Below are 20,448 nucleotides of genomic sequence, written 5' to 3'. Positions count from 1 at the left end.
AACAGGGCCAAGAGTAAGTAAACTTATAGAATATACAGAACTGAAATACCTTTTCCAGAAATAATAATAACACTTTTTTTTTTTTTTTTAATTCAATGCCTCACACTCATCAAGTGCTAGAAGTAAATGCTGCCTCCCAATGGAAACATAAAGTTTGTTTCCCAGTAAAACAAACTACAGAATTTCACTCCAATTGTCTTAACATACCTCTAGTAAGAAAAGAACAATTTTCATTCTGGATTTCACAATCAAATGTTTTGGTTTATGAGTTTCATGCCAGTGGGCTCACAAGGTACTTCTGGAGTAAGCCAGGTGCTTTTTTCCCCTTTAGAAACAACCACTTGAAAACTGGTCAGAAATACAAGGAAGCAAAACTGGAATAGTGGTAGAGTTCAAACAAGGTCATGAAGTTAATGAGAAATACAATTTATCCTGCGATTCTGAAATTTACCATACAGCTTCACAACTTGTAATTGCAATATCACTGTCACACATGTGCTATCAACAGATGCATCTGTCTGGTCACAGAATTTGTGGCTGCATTAAGAATATCTGCTAGTGGCATCTATTTAGATGTATGTAATGTATCTGAGTGTAAATAAGTAATACACATGATTTTATAGTCAATGGAACATGTCACTGTTACTTCTTTGTAACACAGGAATGGATTTAAAAATAATAATAATAATAAAGGCCCTCAAATTTCCACTATAAGCAAAAGCTTATTGGCAGAGAACATTTCTGAAAACTTTCAGAATGGAAAAATAATCTTCTGGGAAAGTTACAATAGATTCAAAATACATGTCTAGAATCTAAATGCTTCCTCAGCCTCTACAGAATAAATAATGCTTTCTAGGTAACTACTGCAGCTCTTTTGATAACATATATATTAATAAATTAAAAATGTCTGTAGATTGACAAGTGTTTTGTGGGCTTATACTGGAAAGCCAATAGCTAATTATGAAAGCCTGACTTGACTAATCAATTATTCAGATGAACATTAGGTGCCTATTATATGCATAAACATGGGAATTATATTTCCCCTAAGTAACTTTCTAAAATAACAAACCCAAAACATGTAAATTTGAAACAGACAGAAATGGCACTATTATGCCCTTATTGCACATGCAGAACTCCCACTGAATTATTCAGGGAACAGTGAATCGGGAGCCTCGGTCTTCTGACTCTGAGCAGCACAGCAATAGCAGCACATGCCATGTAGTATTTCTTATGCAAGTAATATTGATTTAGCTTGTTCTTGCTGGTCATGTTTCAAATTCATTTCATGTTTAGGAGATAAGGAAAAGGAGTATTATCTCTGGATTGATATTTGCAATATGTTTTTATGCCTGTTGAACACAAGATTATCTGATAAATTAATAACACCATGTTTTTTGATTGCAGGAAGAACAAGCCTTTGAAAATGAGCACCAGTGAGGTAATGAATTGTCTTTTGAAAAGATTTATACTTGCTACATTCCCCACCTCCTGTACATAAAGATTGGGAGAGCGCTTGTATTACAGAATAGATTCACTTACATTTCTTTAAAGCACAAACCACAACAAAGTAATGCATAATTGTCCTCTGCATTTAGAAAAGATCATGCTCTTAAACAGCATACAGCAACAGGGAAACCAGAAATAGATGTGACCAGACACCTGCTGACAAACAGTGACAAATCCCACTGACACTGCAGTGACCCCCAGTTAGTCAAGATTTAATTAAGGAGTATAATTAAGTCAGTGGAACAGAACACTAATGAGTGGTGTTTTTTTATATTGGTAATTACACATAAGAATACAAAATAAGCTAGACCCCTACATATATCATTAAAATGAACATTATAGAATGACATCTGGGGCTTAAATGTTTTTGTTTGTTCTCTGCAATAATTCAGGTTGTAACACCCCATCTTGTCAAGCATGTGTAACATGCTAACACATGCACCTGGCCTAGCCATGCATGTGTCTAAGCATGCTGGTAACATGACCTTGACGGCACAATGCACATCACCACAGCGATGGTAGCAGGGGTCTGCCAGGCTCTGTCACTGTGTTCGCCTGTGTTTGTACTGGGCAGGGGTCACTTGGGCTCCTTTCCTAACAAACAACATTCTGTTGCTATTCTCTTACAAGTAACACAGCCTCTGGATTTCATTTATCAAGAGTGTTGATTACAAGGAAGACATAGGTTACAAATTGTTCCTATGATTATCTGCACGTTGGGCACAATATACCTTTACAATCAAATGACAGAGATTTCTTACAGCAGATCCAGATCCAATTCTCTGGAATTTATTTTGGGAATCTTCAGGCAGTTGAATGAAATAGCTGAAATATCTCTGACTACATGGTATTTGCTTATATTTGCTTATATTTCAAACAGAAAAGTATTGTAAGGTAGATTTACTAGACCAACATTTTAAACTAGGGTGGAAAACATCATCATGAATAATGATGACAATGGCAGGGGAAAAACAACTTTCCTACGGTCTTGAACATTTAAAAGAATGCCTGTGTAGTTTGGGGCCAACCCTCTGCTGGGATTACTCTATCTGCTCCCAGCTGGTAGCCTGCAGTTCATGACAGCCTTTTATCCGTTATCAAAGCAACAAGTGGAAAAGCAGATCCTCCTGCCTGCTAACACTCTATTCTGTTCTCTCTGTAGAATTTCTGCTTCTAAATCTTTCCTTTTAACAAGTCCTCAGATTTCCTTCCTATGGCTGCAGGAGACACTGAATATCTTTCAAGTTTCTAGCTCACTTGTCTAACTTAAACTCTGCAGAACACTAAAGGAAGAAAGAATAATTGCACTGCACCAGCACATTTTTTGCAGGAACTGACTGAAATGCAGAATGAGCCTGATCTTGCTCACACTGGAGCTGAGAGTTTAGCAACTGAGCTCAGTGACAGCAAAAGAAGAACCTAATTACTCTAACAACATGGTACCTATATAACACTTCTACAATTTATGTAAGTACAAGTTTTACTGTTGCAAAAACAAAGCAAACAAACTGCATTGAAACTTATGTCATATGTCCTGCATTTACTTTGCTCTTTTAGTAGCATGGGAAAAATAAAAAAAGGTAAAACTAGGAGATATTTAAGTATAATTAATGTAAATTCTTTTAAGCAAAATCTATCCACTGAAACAGAACAGTTATTTATTATTAAAACAAATATAAACGAATATATTTTATATAGTATAAATATACATCCTATTTTCTTTAAAATCATGCTGTCATGTGTAATAGGTCTTAGATACACAATCCTGTAAAACAGTAACTACAATCAGGTAAAAATCGAGAATTTAACAAGGTGTTAAGTAGACTATTAAACAAAAATATATGTTAAGATTTTGGATTTTTTTGTTAAACATTTTGGTTTTTAAACAGCTTTTCTCACAATTTATGACAGCCATGCAATGACAGAAGGTGCCATGGGAATGCCATTGTGGCAGTGAATCTGGGACTTGCTCCCTCTCTGAACAAGGCCTTTGCCACCAGACTCCTTTGTGCATGCCAAGGTGCCCCTCTGAACTGGCCACAAGAGATAGGGCAGGGCCAGGTCCCACCAGCACCATGTCCTGCCTGCAGCACAGTCCTGCACACTGAGCAGAAGCAGCTCTGGGGCCTCTGGTGCTTTGCTGAGATGTGGGCAGTAGTGTCTCATTTTCATGAGGCGCCTGGGGTAAACATTCCAGAGAAGGACACAGAAATTTCAAGATATGAAATTTCTATTTCAGTTTTTTTTCCCATAAGCTGAAGCACATGCAAAAATCCTAACAGAACAGTAATACAATAAACCAAAGGAGGTCATAAAACTTAGGCAAATTATTTCCCCATTTTAATTTTTCTGTAGGCATGTGCCAGTATAAAATATGGGGTCAGCGGGAGTGACTTCTGCACGGCTGCAGACACACAAGTGTATAATGGGTCCCTGACATCTTCTTCTGCCCCATTTTCATCCCCACAAAGCTGCCCCTGCCCAGCCGTGTATGAATGAACAGAAGTGCCTTTCATCCCCCACTTGCCTGGCCCTTCAAAAGGAACTACGAAAATAGCAGCAACAAAAATCCAGCCGCCTGCCAAAAGGCCCGCACACGTCCCATTCTCACAGGCATGCGAAAGGTTGGAGAGCTCAGCAAAATTTTTATGTACGGGAGCAGGCCCAAGGAAAACTCACACGCCATAACCAATTGTGGACAGAGGATCATCTATCAGCAGACAAATGCAGGAACTCCAGAATGTCTCTCCTCAAATGAAATAATATATCTTTGAAAGCCAATGCCCGTTTTAGGCCTGAGGCCCATATATCAAGCCTGAGAGGCTTGTGGATACGCTCCAGGGCCATTAACCTTCCACCTGTTTCCCCTTGTCCTTCAGGATGAGACCCTGCCCTTGATTTTACTCCCTTCCCCTGTTCATCTTCCGACAGAGTGTAAATGTAAAGCAGAGGGCCTGCGAAATAATTCAAAGGCAATGGACCAGGGACATGGTTACAAATCTCTGCCACTGGCACTGTGACTTATGCAGGCAGTTTGTCACACATGAGCCAGGTGACCTCTGTGACATAACAGAGAAAAATATCGCCCGAGATCAAAAGATGAGATTCAGAGCACTCTAAGTAACTCTGGTGTACACAGCCACACTATGCGGTGGCCAAGTGTTTCTTCTCCTCCCCGTGCTGTTCACTCCGCTCACTATCAGGTGGGACACGCTCCTACTAATTTCAGTAATCTCTTTTTCTCTCATCTCTTTGAAAATCATCCCTGTAACCTGAAAATCAACATTTGTTTCCTTCTGAAACTCCTCTTTTTCAAAAAAGATACTTAAAATGACAAGGAGAGACAGCAAAGTGTCATTTCGCAGATAATAATTAATGCATAAAAATCAGCATCATTGAAAATAGTGGATTAGTCACTTTTGCAAACAGGTCTATTTTAATCAAGTAATTTTTGAAATTTTAAGTAGTACTAAAACTTTGTATGAGCAATGATGTCTCTAGTATTGCAACAAAAAGTGTTCAAAGTCTGAAATATTTGTTGGGATTCAACTCTCATGATGGTAAAAATGAGAGTAGAATTAATATTAAAAATTATATAATAGATCCAGATAATACACTTCTGTACCTATTAATATTTTACAAAGACATATACTACAGAATCAGAATAACAGTCACTTGAAATAAACCAAATCAGATTGATTTTTTAAAAAAATCTTGAATTCATTTTTCAAGCTGTGTGCTACATAGGAAGTTTCCCAGCTGTTTTGTACATTCAGGAGTCTCTGCTGGGTGCAGCCAAAAGAGTAAGGCCTAATGCAGTGTTTCTCTTTCACTCCCCATAACCTAATGGTATGTCTGGTATGGACATTTAATTTTGTCTATTTCATAAATTAAGGAAAACCCACAACTGTCACAGTATCCCTGGCATGATGATGAAATGAGAAATACAACTGTAGCTAGATCAGCCTAAATCCCATTCTAATCCTAAATCACTTTGGCACTTGCCAACATCTAGTTGATGAAAAACTCAGTTTGACCCTTGAATGTATATAAAAATACACTTATACAGACACAGAGAGAAATTCAGCACATTGATTACAAGTGTGCTAAGTGTAACTTTATCAGCTATTTCATCCTGCTTCATCTCATGTTCACTTGGAAAATTTCGCAATGTTCAAGCCTTTACTCAAAATCACCTCGTGTTTCACTATGGAAATATATCTAAATTCACTAAATTTAAAAGCATAAAAAAAGTTGGACAATGGATAGGTCTTGAGGCGAAATCATGCAGCAGTTACAAAGAAACGCACAGCTGAAAATCATTTCATGTTTCCCATTGACTAAAACCTGATGTACGGCAGTAAACCACTCTATTGCAGAATGCTGCAACAGTAAACACAGTAAATGCAAAATTACTATTACAAAAAGATTACTGTGAAGTGTTACCACATGCATTTGTAAAAATAAGACAGCTTTGATTTTATAGTGCTAAAATATTTTGCTCTTGTTCGGCCCGTATGATTAAACGCACATTTTCCTCTTTTTAATATCTCTAAAGAAAGTCTGTCAGAGACACAACAGTCTCTGCAATTACAGGTCAGTTTTGTCACCAGTTTCACTGAACTCTAAGTCAAATCCCAGATGCCTTCATCTTTGAAAATACCTAGCATTACTTTTTCATGTAAAATATAGGTGTTATAACCAAATTTTCTGGAAGTCAGATCTTTAGCTCTTTTACACTACTTCTGAACATATTAATTTGCATTTAGTTTGGGTTTCACTTAGGCTTTCTGCATTTTTTAAAATATATTTTATGTATCCCTGAAAAAAATTAATATTTAATTTTAAAAGCACCTAACCCAATCCATTGCCTTTTACAGTAAGTACGATCTAGTGCATCTGCTTTTGTAATATTCATGAAATCTGGAAATCAAGGCTAGGCATCATATGCTACCATCATATGCTAATAGAGGGTTTTGCTCATTTGAGTGTTTGATCAGTTTTGAATGCCCAAATGGCCTATTAGAATTTCCAAGACATACACTACTGTAAATGTTATTATATGTATAAAAATATTCTTATATGGATATAATAAATTTTAATTTTCATAGATACACAGATTCTCATGAAATAATTTGTCTCATTTACCTCCTGCCATGTCCTTTGTAAAGAGTTACTGAGCAAATATTTTATGAAAGTGAAGGTTAAATTACCCTGATTCTAAAGAAGAGAATTTGACTCTTGGTTATAATATAACAGAATATCTTGTCGTGAGGAAAAAAGCCCTAAATTAACTGGTTTACATTGTATACACATGCTACAAGCCCAGCTTGTATTTTTAATTTATTGTATTTTTAATGAATTAATTAATTGTATTTTTGAGTGGATGTGCCTCTCTGATTCAGGCATTTGCAACAAAATAAAGCAAGGAGTATTTAACATTAACAGTAATTTAACAAATAATAATAATTTGGGGCATGAATAATTCCTTACATTCCTTTCCAACTACAGAAAATTTCTGTTGGGAAAAGTGCCACATAGTATCGACAGTGACAACAAATTGTATTGTCTGGTGAACATCTGTTTCCGACTCCCACACTGATATTGCAGGTTGCCTACTTCTGATTTAGTCTTCACAGGCTGCCCCACCAGAGAGGAACTGGAAATTACTGGTATATTCAACTTTTATTATTGGAACACAGGAAAACTTTATCATCATGCTGGGAAGTTCTGTGTCTTTTGAAATATTGGAAGGAGGATTATGTGAGCACAGAAAGCCACGTGTGACTGTTCTTATGAAGAAGGAAAGTAGTGGCTCCTGTTCATTGTGTATGTCCATACACATGGGTATGAAAGTCTGAGATTAAAATCTCAAAATGGAAAAGTATTTCTGTTTTCAAGATGTGATGTTTGATGATGAGGGTTTGGTTAGGGGTGTTTATTCTTAATAAAACGAGTAGCATTGCAGAAAAGGACCAGGTTCTCCCAGTCTTGCTCAATATATAGCATAGTGTCCCTATACAAAATATCTCTGAAATTCAAAGCAGTTTCTATAGGGCAGAGCAGGCTGACGTTTAATTTGAATTGCAGGCTGCAGCCCCAGAGAATTGAGCTGTTCTAACTCGTTTTTACTGCACTGTTACTATAATAGCAATTGAAACAGTAAGGCTGTGTTAACTAGCTGAAATTACTACTGTTAAAAAAATCAAAGCCAATACTAAGCAATTTTTTTCATCAACTAAGGAGATCTTGTTAGAATGATCAATGTAATTTTTCTCATAGTTACACCACCATTGTTAGAAAAAGGTTAAGTTCCACTTCAGCTGGGAAAAAGAAGAAAAGAAGATACATTCTTGATAGACACCATGTACCAGTTTGATAAATCTCCAACTCCTGATCTGTAAACTCTTTTACAGAGAAAGAAGAGCAAGAAACTCCACTGAACTCCTGTTAACACTAATTAGAGTTGCCAGCATGTAGTGGAATCAAAGGCGAAACATGTGGAGCTCCCACTGAAGTCAAGAGGAGAAGGGTATGACTTAAAGGAGAGGCATGCAAATTAAAAATAAATGTGGTTCAATGTTACCAAATGAGCTGCTCATGTAAATACTCACTTTGAGGTCTAACCCTTCCTACTGGGAACACTCTCCCTTAAAGTTCATTCCTAGTCAGGAAGACAGCACAGTTCTTGACTACACTTGCAAAATGAGAACCTATTTTGTGAATGATGGGTCCAAACCATGGAGCATGTAAAGCAATTGCCATGTGTTTCTTTCTACATAAAGTTGTTACTATTTTTGCTGTTGTTAATATTCTTGTTGTTTATTCACTGTACTATAAGCAAGGACCATTATTTCCCAAGTTCTGCATCAGAAAGACAGTGCTACTCCTTATTGAGAAATTTTGGATTTCTCTAAGACTTGAAAGTCTAGGTAGAATCTTATCAATATGGGAAATATTCCAAATAGTGCTAGGACAATCCACATCTTGGCCTCAGATGCAGAAAATTGCCTGTTCTTGTTTTTCATGGGTATGATATGTACTAACCCAAATACATACATACATATGTATGTATTTGTTTGTGAGAATCTGGCTTTCTATGTCTGCTCTTCTCTCCACGTACCGATAAAAGGTACATCATTGACTGTGGTGCTGTCAAAAAAGAAACTGAAACTATTTTATGCTACAGTGACCCAGGTACGAGCTACACATTAGTTTTGGCTTCCAGTTGCACACTGGATTATTTGCACCACTGCCTAATTTCGTCTCATGTCTCCAAGAAACCAGTCTACTACATCCCTGCCATCTCCCACAATTCACAGGACAGGGTTGTTGAAACCACTACACAAACAGGAGCAGAAACACAAACTTTGGGCAATTCTTACCTGTTATTCTTTCTACGTGCTTTTGCGGTTACCTGAAGGAAAGTTAATACTTAGGATTAAATAACTTTGTTGTTTTACTTTGATTTTTACTGAGCTCCAGAAATATCAATATGGTGACTGCTGGCCTGTATGACCCACACATGTGTCTCAAATATTTCCACCTTTTCCAAAAAGAGTGCACAAAGATTTTAAGGGCTTTCCACTGAAACTACTGACTGGCTGAAGGAAAAGGTCAGTGGTGCCCAAAGTCACAAATAATTGCAGTTACTGCTGCCTATGTAGTGGCCATGGCACTAGCACAATTCCCAAGAAACAGAAGGAAAAGAAATAGATAACAAATAAGGCATTTAGAAGTAACATGTAGAAAATGAAACTTAAATGCTTGACACAGGCATCTTTAAAGAAGAAGACAGAAAACTGGCAAATGCTAGGAGTGAAAATGGAAATGCAGTATTCAAGATCTTACACTTCTTATCTGGGCAAAATTCTTGTTGGTTACAATAAAGCTTTTCTGATATGCAGTACAAGACTGGGTCCATGACCACAGCCTGACTAACACTGAAAAATATTATATACGAGATTGATTTGTCCAACTCTCTATTTAGGAGAGAAAGCAGCTATAGGAACATATTTATTTTATTGCACAGTGAATTCTGGCCATAGCATGTAGATGAGAAAGGTTCCCATCATTGTTAGTCTTTTCTGCCCATACCTTGAAGAAGGATGAAGCAGATCAGCATGTGACTAGACAGCCCTGTCTCTGCCTCCTCTAAAGTGCTGGATCATCCCTCAGACTAATCAGTTGCCTAAGAGATGCAGAAATCTGCTTCTTGAGTGGTGAGGGATTATGACTCAGCACCACTAGTGTGCTCATTACTCAGGACAAACTGGGAGACTGCAGTAAGTATTCCCCAATAAATACCAAAAGGTATCCAGATGAAACAAACAGACGGTGTTGAGTGTAACACCAGAATAAAGATACAATTCTTCCTCACATTCAGCGTCACTTAGTCAGGGTGATGTTTCCTGTACTCAGTGAACACTCCAGTAAAAGAATTTCCTTGGCATAGAGACAACATGGAAATGTCCTTTTAAAATCAGTTAATACCAACAGAACTCATGAGCTAGCTGGAACCATTTCCTATGCTATGGAAAGAACACTCAAATAAGGTTAACCAAGCCATTTCACCCTCCTAGCCTCCCCCCTCCCCATCTATTTCTGGATGTCTTCTTTTGTTCACCCTTTGCTAATTATAGTGGCCTTGCTTAGGTGATATTTATAGTCTTAAAAGAGTTGCCTGACTTTTTGAACACTTTATTCATGTATATTTCCTGTGTTTATAGTTGCCTTAACTAATTTTTTAATTAATTTTACTTGATCCAGGATTTTATTTAGCAACAAATATCAAAGTAACTTTTCTTTCAACAAATGCAAGAGCTGTATTTAGATGTAAAAAGCATATTTCTATTCCTGAATTTCCGAAAACAGATTTTAGTTTCTTTCCCTCTTCAAGTGATGAGTATGACAGAAAACTCCAGGATCCGAAAAAAATGAAATTTCTTTTTTCACTGCACTATGGTTATTTGGTATATTATTTTCCTAATTTATCCTTCTTTGTTTCTTTTTTTGTTTTTTGTCAGTAATGGTTGCTTTAATGAGTGGGGTGTTTCCAAGACATAGTGTTAAAATATTTTTTTTCCCAGACTACCCTGATGTTTTCCTAACCATGTAGAACTGAACTTCCACAGGTTACAGAAGTGGAAAAAAGACACTGAGAACGTCTACATAAAATTACATCTTCACTTTCCCACTTGCACCATATTTTATCACTTTCTTAGTTTTTCTTCATTCCTTCCTAAATCTGCCCTTTTGTTTCTTCTGCAGTTGCACTGAAAATGTGCCTGTAGTGATGCCAGTAGCAACAATTTTCAGTCCCTATTTCAAAATAGCAAATAAAAAACATTTTAGGGGAAAGTTTGATGCGTGCCTTTCAACTTTATTGAAAGCAGATGGATTTGGGGAAATGTTAGAGCAAAACTAAGCGGTGGTTCACCTTTCAGCAGGAAGGCTTTCTCTGTCCCTGGATGCTGCCGCGCAGTCAGTCAGGAGCGGCCGGGCTGAGGCTCCTCTCTGGAGAGCGGCCGCCGTGTCCCTGTCCCCGTGTCCCTGTCCCCGTGTCCCTGTCCCCGTGTCCCTGTCCCCGTGTCCCTGTGCCCGTGTCCCCGTGCCCGTGTCTCTGTGGCCGTGTCCCTGTGCCCGTGTCTCTGTGCCCGTGTCCCTGTGCCCGTGTCCCTGTCCCCGTGTCGCACAGGGCTCCCAGGCTGGGCTGCCGAAGCAGCGCCCGCAGCCACTCGAGGGGGGACGCAGGGAAGTGAGCGGGCCCTTCCCTGGGAGTGCCGCTGGAGCCCCTCAGCCCCTCGAGGCTGGAGCTGGGCACAGACCCCGCCACACGGCCGGCCCTGCCCTGCCCGCGCTGCCCGCGCTGGGCCGCAGGGCTGCGGGCGGCACCTCGGGCCGTCAGCCCCGACCCTTTCAGTGCCCACAGGCAGCCTCTGGGGAGCAGAGACGTGGCTCGAGTTAGCCATTGCTTTCGGCTTCTCTCCCATGTTATTTGCTGATGCCTGCGCTGGGCACAGCCCCTCGCCTCACCTGCCAGCCCCAACACCCATCATGGCCCCACCTGGGTCTCACCCACGGTGCCATTCAAGCTCCAGCCAAGCCCCTGGGCTCCCTCACTGCCGGTTCGTGGCCTTGTCTCGTCCCTTCCAATCCTGCCATGTCCTTGTGGCTCTCAAGGTTCTCTGTGAGGGAGGTGGAGTGCGGGAGCCCTGCGGAAGGATGGCGGCCTCTGCCCTTCAGTGAGGCTGAGGCGATGGTGCTGCCGTGCCCGGCGGTTTCTGTGGTACGTGGACAGCAAATGTTTCAAATCCATTTTGTAATGAGTTTAGATGCTGTGTTGTGATTTAGCCAACATTAGCCTCTGAATAAAACTGTGCTAGAATGGAAAATACTTCAGTATGTTCCTGTGCTTATATAGCTGTATAAGGTGTAAAACCTGTTGTGAGTGATCCTATGATTTGCAGCACAGTTTAAAAGCTCTCAGCTTCAGGCCTTCTGTCCAGTAATGAGTCTGATGACTGAGTGCTGTGGAAAACATATTTGAAGTGCTACCAGGGGCATCACCAATAGCATTCGTGGTGAGGAGCTACACAGTTTCTCACTCTCCTAGGTATGTTTTGTTCATGCAATGCTTTCATGTGGCTGTATGAAAGAACATCCATTTATATGATGCAGCTTCAGCAGGGCTTAATAGGAAGTCTGTAAATGACTTCAGAATGGCTGGGATTTCATCCTTACTGCAGGTGATCCTAAAGGCTACAGGTTAACAGAAGAACATCCTTAAATCTGACCAGCCTTGATAAATTTATAGAGGCAAACTTCCACTCTAACTGGGAGCCATCCCATAGAACAGAAATGTGATGCAGGTATTGCATACAAATGCTGGTTCTGAATGATACAGGTACCATACAAAAAGTCTGGATCAGAATGAAACAAGTTCTCTTCCTGCAGTAAGATCTACAGCCTGGTTATACAAAATGACATCATTTGCAGATGGAAAAACAGCCCTTTTTGGCATTTATTTTTTGGGGGGCCAAAAACTTGCAAAAAACTGGAGATCTTTGCAAGTGAAGATCTGTCATTCTGACAATAAAAATGTGACCTTACTAAGTGAAATCAGGAAATATATCTGATTTTTCCAAGAGAATGCAATTGTTTAATTTTCAATGTGTAAAGCTCTCCATCATTTGGCAAAACAATCGGGCCTTCACAGCAGAAAATTACAGCTAAAAATTGTCTGAAAATACAACAGACTGTCAACATGGCTGAGCATTCCCTGTTCAGTTTCTTAATGCAGCAGTTATTGTAGAAGTTAACTTTAATGTCCCCTTGGACCACTCACAGCATGCAAGATCTAAAGAGCACTGTTTTTTCATCTTGCCCTACAGCAATGTGATGTGCATTTACTAACACACCCAAGTAATCTTTCTATGTCACTGCTGGCAATTGTCAGATTGGAAGCTTACAATTTGAAAGAAAACAATTAAACTGTAATATTAAACTTCTGTTTTGTGAAACCAATACCTCAAACTCAGATTAACTCAGTGTCTGCTTCAGTACTTGTAGCAAGAGGGGCTGTAGCTATGTGATTCCATATGTCAGGCTATTTATTACATCTCCACTTAGGGGCTAGCAGCTTTTTGAATTGTTACTTGCTCAGATTTTCTCTGTAAGTAACAAAACTTTGTTACTTCACCACGGCTGTTCACAGCGACACAGGTAACTTTGCTGGTGAACGGGGGCAGGTGCATTCAGGTGCAGAAGTGGCAGTACTTCCGAAAAAAACCTACATAGAACATGGTTCTTAGTCACAGCATGATGCTTAACTGGGTATTAGATAGAAAATTACTAAATCCAGAGAGACTAAACTCAGTCTCCTGCTATCAGGGGTAATAACATTCTACACCAGAGTGAAACTAAAGTACCAGCTCTGACATGGAAGGGCATAATAGAATGGCATCTTTCTCTTTATGCCTAAAACACATGCCAGTGTTGAACAAACTGTTTAGAAAGGCTGCTAAATCACATGCCTGGATGCTGAAATACAGTGTTTAGTCACAGCCTTTGTCCAGACAAGAGCCAGAAGATCATATGAAGTTTATTCTAAAAATGTGTTCCTCTATATTTTTAAGTGTTTGAGGAATAATTTTCTTAGATTCAGATACACTGAAGCCAGACTAAAAATCAGCAGTTACACCTAACAACATATTAACTAATCTGATTGCTGATATCAAGTGTAGTCCTGCACCCCAGTTTCTGGCAGCTTCCTTGACTGAAAGAACACTGCAGAAATTTTATTTCATCAGCTATGTGAGTTGCATTTCCTGTCCTGATAAACACACGCTACAAAGTCCAAAAGTACTTCAAATTATCAAATTGCACTTGATTACTTAAGTCTTATTAATATATCAACCTTTCATCATTTAGAAAATTTTTAAGGTATTCCAGTGCTGATATTTTTCTCAAAAACCCACCAAAACCCAAAAAACAAAACAAAAACCCCAACTAAACAGACAACAAAAAACGCAACCAAAAAACCCCAACCAACCAACCAAAGAAACCAAAAGAAAGCCCACCAAAAAACCCAGCAAAACATAAACCTATTTTTTTGCTATTCTGTGCTAATTCCATTAATAATTGGATTTCTGTACTGTAATTCCTTATTTTCTATGCATTTCTTGATAATTAGCTACATATGGACTGAAATTTGAAATTAAAGCTGGTATATAGAGTATTACATTATTACATCTATCAAAATGGATTACACAGAAGAAATTAAGAGTCTCCAGGAGTTCTGTTAATCCTATTCACATTAATATTGCACTAACAGAAATAAGTTGAAACACTGATAATATAGTTGCACTTCTGGGGAATATGTAACACAAAGCTAGGCCTTTGTTATTTTATGAGCTTCAAAAATATCTGTGATAAAATGCACAGTTCAAGTTCTATAGACAGGGTCCTTTGGAGATATGTAATCAAACCATAGTTTCTTTGAAGGCCAAAGCTAATGTAAGCATGAGTAAATTTATACTTAGAGCAAGAAATCTGGCTTGGGACTGATACAGGCTGATATCAATGAATGGTCTAAATTCACAAACTCAGTGAATAATTGTAGGATGAGCTTCTTTACCATGAAATGCACTGGTTCTTCCTGCAATCATTCACTACAAGGTTTGTGCTCACATGGTACTTTGACCTATGACATCCTTACTAAAATAGCCAAATGAGGCAAGGTAGTTTTTTTGTGAGTCACCATTCTTTTAATGCCATTTTTGTAACTATTAACATATAGTAGATTTTTTCTGATTCTCAGCCAGAAGAAAGTATCCTGAGGATTGTTCTACAATGCAGGTCCTGTGTTTCTCCTGCTCCAGACAGAGAATGCTTTCTTTTAGGGGTTCAGGAATAGTTAGCTCTGGAAGCAGTCTTTGAATTTTCCCTGATGTTGGCTGATGAGGAAAGACCAGTCCAGAGAAGCTGTCTGTATCCTTCCTTGGGGCCAGGCAGCCTTTGGACTCTAGAAACTCTTGCAATATTTTCTTTTTAGCTTTGTACAAAGACCTTTCACCTGACTAAGACAGCTGGTGACAAATCTAGCATCCCCAGGGCATTCCTGAGTTTTCTTAGCTGAGGATAAGATCGATATATCTTACTTTTATATTTACTGAGCTTTCAACAACTCCAGAATAGCAAACAAAGGCCCTCATTACTATTACTATTATGATTACTATTATTATTATTACCATTACCATTACTATTAATTACTATTACTGTTACTATTGCTATTGCTATTAGTATTACTCTTACATTATCCTGAGTCTCTTGGGATGCTACCTCTGTATTATTTCATCTATGTATAAAGAACCAAAGAACAATATATCTCATTCTGGATAAAAAAGTAATGCCAAACATCAACACCCAGAATTTATCACTTAATTATTCCTTGCAAAGTATTCTGACTTCACAAGACATATAGGGATATTTGAGATTTTAGCAGGTGTTAAATTTCAAATTTACTGGATTGTAATTGGCTGCTTTGGATCGTACTCTGACATTGTTATTAATCTTGACTAGTTGGCTTCTTTATTTTTTCCATTAGTTTCTAATATCCTACATGGAGAGGATCTGCTCCTCAGCAAGTGTGAACATTACCCTTAAATTACATACTCAAATCCATACACAGGTCATATTCAAATGCAGTGCCATGCTGTGGGTAGTTCTATGCAGTCAATATTTTTCCCTTTTACATCCTTAAATGTGTAACACATTCCAAAAGAGGCAATGAAAATTTGTAGATCAACAAGTGAGAATATTATGATAAGCTTAAACTGGTAAAAGCTTCAGAAAATAAAGTTTTAAAACAGATTTTTTTTTCATTTGAGATTTCTTAAAAAAAAACCAACCAAATCTGCAGTGAAAAAGAAAGAAATAAAGAAAACTTAAAAGCTGTAGCTCAGTGGTGGGTTTTTGTTATTAGCTCTAGGGTAAATGTGGCCTAAACCACTGATGGACTGAATTTTTTATCATATCTTTCCCCTGAATTCTGCTAACTACAAATCTCTAAATTTAGCAGAAAGGAAAAAGATTGCTCCTTTATATTAATTGAAGAGACAAGAGTGTAAGACAAAATTTAAAACGCAGTGAAAAGATACAGTAAATAATTGTACACTTTCTGCCTGTAACTCACAGCCATTTGTGTGAGACATCGCTCATCACAACAAAGCCCAGATGAATTGCATATAAACCACATTTATAATTTTGTACTATTTAATTATTTGAGTAATTTAAAATTTTAGTCCCAGAGATCTGCAAATGCACCTGTCTTATCTGAAAGTCATCTCAATATCCAGCTGTTGAGACAGGTAAGAATATGAGTAAAATATCTTTCTGAGCAAATACATACTTCTCAGCTGTGGATAGATAGGGAACAAAGCTAGCTGTTCTGAAAATCTAATTGCATCTTTATCACAATTGCCTCCCCTTCCTTCTGCATTTAAAATGTGTCATATCCTTAGGTGGCTTTTTTTTACCCTCTCCCACAGGTACTCATGTCCTGTGGAGCAATCTGCAATAGATGCTTTTGCTACCTTGATCAGAAGAACCTGAAATCATGGATGGATAGAAGGGAGATACATTCAGGAAAGGTTTGGAAATCTGTTGTTAAATATTGTTCTTGTCCTCAAATGAAAAGAGAAATGTTGTTACTCAGTGATGATAAAAAACTAGGGTATGATCTAACATGCTTCTGAAATTGAAAAGCTTTAAATTCTTAGCATTGTGTATAATCTGGTCCCTAAATTTTGGATGTGGATGGATTTCTGAATGAGTTGTTATTTTTCTGGAATGCTGCGCAATTTTGTTGACCTTGTCCAGATTAAAAAATTATCTGGCTATGCCAGAAGGTATGAAACTGTCTGACCTCAAAGCTTCCAGGATACAAAGGGTACAAGCACTAAGGTGAAAGCAATGCCTTCTTACAAATGTATGAAAATTAGTTCATAAGCCAAAGGCTCTATGTAGCAAACTTTTAGACAGATGTATTGCCAGAAGTCTGTGTGTATATAGTAATGTACAATACATCCAGAACCAGGAGAAGTTGGTCAGCATTTTCATAAACAAATTTCTGCATCTTTTGTGTTCATACTAGTTAACACAGTTTGGTTGAAAAATATAATCCAGGCTGAGGTTGGAGGTGAAGGCCATTTTTAAAACTGTTCCCAGAATAGCATGTCAAATACTTGTAAAATTTGTCACTTTAATCATAAATGTAATTTTCGGGCAGATTTTTGGCAAACTTCAAAATTTTTACACTGAAAGGTATATGCAAGACTGTAATTTTTAACTCTAGAGTACTTTAGACTAAAGTGTATGGATACAAAGATCTGGTCTCAGATAATTACCACATAGTCTATTGGAAATATAACATGTTCTCAGTTTCAAAATTTAAATTATTTAAAATGAGTAGTGTGACTAATAGCTGACTACAAAATCGTATACAACTGAGATAGCAAACGTGACAGTCTTTTCCTCTCTTTAATGCATTTTGGTTTTCCTCTCTGAGTAAACTTCCTCTCTTCTCTATCTTTGAATAGACTGAGCTTTCAATGACTCCTGCAATAATTCTCACAAAAAATGTAGAGAAGCTGGAGCTGCATATACAGCATATATAGCTTGCTTTTCTTGTAATCTGGCTTTATGTTACGTGTCCACATCCTTATGGTCATGACAGACATACTGTTGCAGCAAGCTCTTTGAGTGCAGCTTTTCAATGCATCTCCCTTTTGTGCTCTTAACTCATGCAGATTCAATTCTCAGTGAAATCCTACAGTAATTTTTATATTTGGAAGCTGAGTTATTTTCTCTTAGCTTGAAAGTAGTCAGAAATTATGGGCGGTCACAAAACTTTACAGATTTCGGTAGCAAATACTCATGGCAAAAGCATCTCTCTATAGCAGACACAGTAACTAGCAATGTAACAGGGAAATTCAGAAGTGAGTTGAGTTCACCATCTTGAGGGTTTTTTTGAGACTGAAGTTTATTCTTTCCAGAGCTAATTTCTGTATCAGTACAGTGGTTAAAAACTGCAGTTCATATCTATTATCTGATCTCAAATTTCTGGCTTAAAATTTCAGATTTGAAATTTCAGACCCACTCAGACCACAAAGTTGCTTTAACTGTAAGTCTGAAAAATGTAAATAGGAAAATTTCTGTCCACCAGAAAGCAGTGCATGATGATTTCCTCAGTGCTCCAGCAAAATATAAGAGCCTAGAGGTCATTGTAGCAGCCTAGACTAAAGGAATCCCCCATGTGTAAGTGGAGATCAGAACCAAAAGGAGTCCTTGAGGTATCTACTTCCTCCTTGCTTTCTGTTCTGTGTATATCCTGCTTAGGTTTCAGCCTGTGTGGTTAATTAGACACACGGGAATGCATAAAATAATATCCCATTGAGAATATTCAAAATATGAACTTATATAATGTGTGAATGGAGATGGACAGATATGGCATTCCCGCATATGCTAAATAAGGTAATGAAACAATTACATAAATCAATGTGCAATGGTGTAACAGGTGTGCTTACAACCCTGAGTACAAGCCAGAGAGTGAGCAATGCTGATGGGGAAGGAGTAGAATTATGTGAGGCCCTATGGATGTTAACAATAGTGGTGATAAATACTGAAGTAGAGAAAAGCTGAACTGAATATTGAATCTCTTTGCTACAGCACATTACAGGCTCCGGTAGAAGTCATTGGCAAGTTTCTCCTTTTAATAGTCTGCCTACTTCAAGCCAAATAAATAAAGAATGAGGTGCTTGTGGGGGGAGAAAACAAAACCCATGCTTTCCTGCTTGAAGTACAAGATTGTAAGAAATAGTATTTTTTTCTTGGCTGAATTATAATATATAAAATTTTTACCTACCTTAAGTTCTCTAAAGAAGATGCTACTCCTAGCCCACTCAACAATGGAGAAGAGAGTTTGGTCAGCCATTTTACACATTAGCCCAAATGTGTTGAGCTTCTCATGTTTGCTTCTGTTGGCTTGCTCTTGCTGCAGATACGCCATGATTTTAGCTTGGACTTGTGGCTCATCGGGCTCACATTTCAGGAGTTCCAATATCAGATGTGGGATACTTGCTGGTGAGCTTGTTTGATAACTATCCATGTATGAGTAGCCCATTATTGACTCTGGTGAGCTAGTGTAAGGGTCAGGGTACTCGGACTTGATAGCACGGCTTGGAAAATGGCCATAGGTTTGGTAGCCTTGCAAACTGCCGTGGGGTGGCATTGTCATGCTGATGGGAGAAGTCACAAAGGGACTCCTGTCATAGTCTGTAGGAGGCAAGGCAGTATGGTTCAGAGGTAGGCCTTTAGAAGCTGAATGGATGTTCTGGATTGCAGAGGATATTGTCAGGTCAGTTGGCATTGCTTGGATCACCTGAGTCATGGCCTCCAGTTTCAGTCCATTTGCTCGGATAAGAGCTTTCTTCTGCTGCTTCAATGCCCTGTCTCTCTTGTACATTGGTCCAAACTTGTTTCGACCGCCACGCATTCGGTCAGCTCGCACAGCTGTCATGGGAAAGGAGGAAGTAAATCATTATTAACACTTGGAATTAACATTCTTAATCAAGCATATATTAGGAAAGAGAAGAAATGTAAAAATGTAAGTAATTTTTTTTTCCCAAATTCAGAGTTGCACTTTTATTCCTAAGGAAAGTATATATTTTGACTTAACAAATGTCACTTTTTTCTAGTGATTTAAATGTCACATGCGTATATTTCTAGCAAAGAAGGACTTCTCTGTACATTGATTAGGACACGGGGACAAACACAATGGATGGCTACAGGAATTTCACACCTGCTATGGGATCATGTGGAAATCTCAATGTACATATGGGTCTATATCAAGCTACTATGTCATTAAGAAACAAGGGCTGAAGTCCAGAATTTGTCTGAGACGTATCCAGCAGACCACATTGTCTCATTATAATCATTCCATTACTGCCTTCCACCACAGCAAAACATCTGAAATGTAAATTGTGAAATGTTCAGTAGTCACAAAGAGGAATACATTTCTCTTGGCAAAAAGGAAGCATTTCCTTTTGATGGTTTTATCCAGGTTGGTGTAAAACTTTGAGATTTCTAGTTAGCTGAGTTCTGTGGAAATGTTTAGCTGCAGTTGGAATGTGTGTAGAGAAAGCTGTCAGCTTGCTGCCTTCTACATGGCAAATAGAAGTGAAACAGAAACTGTTGACACTGTTCTGGCTCATAATATCTCTGGAATTAGAAATAATTAAAACAAATCCTACTCAACAGCTGCCTTGGGAGTCATACTGGTGGTCTCTGTCACCGCAGTGTCTGTCACCATGGGATATATGTAGTGGACTATTGAAGACTTTCACCAAGCCCACCTTGCCCAATGGCAATTAGACTGAAAGA

General features: G+C 38.3%; 1 protein-coding gene across 7 annotated transcripts in view; it reads right to left on the bottom strand.

Annotated features, from left to right (window-relative positions):
• The window catches only part of NR5A2 (nuclear receptor subfamily 5 group A member 2), a 91,305-nt gene that overhangs the window by 55,175 nt on the left and 15,682 nt on the right, over positions 1 to 20,448 (bottom strand). For all 7 annotated transcript variants that reach the window (XM_058842458.1, XM_058842454.1, XM_058842456.1 and 4 more), the window contains one exon: positions 18,932 to 19,578. In XM_058842458.1, the coding sequence (XP_058698441.1) occupies positions 18,932 to 19,578 (647 nt within the window). The remainder of the gene's footprint in view (positions 1 to 18,931; positions 19,579 to 20,448) is intronic.

This window comes from Poecile atricapillus, chromosome 7, assembly GCF_030490865.1.
Source record: "Poecile atricapillus isolate bPoeAtr1 chromosome 7, bPoeAtr1.hap1, whole genome shotgun sequence".
Classification (NCBI taxonomy): domain Eukaryota; kingdom Metazoa; phylum Chordata; class Aves; order Passeriformes; family Paridae; genus Poecile; species Poecile atricapillus.
The sequence above is the reverse complement of the archived record's forward strand: the minus strand, read 5'-3'. Positions and strand labels throughout refer to the sequence as shown.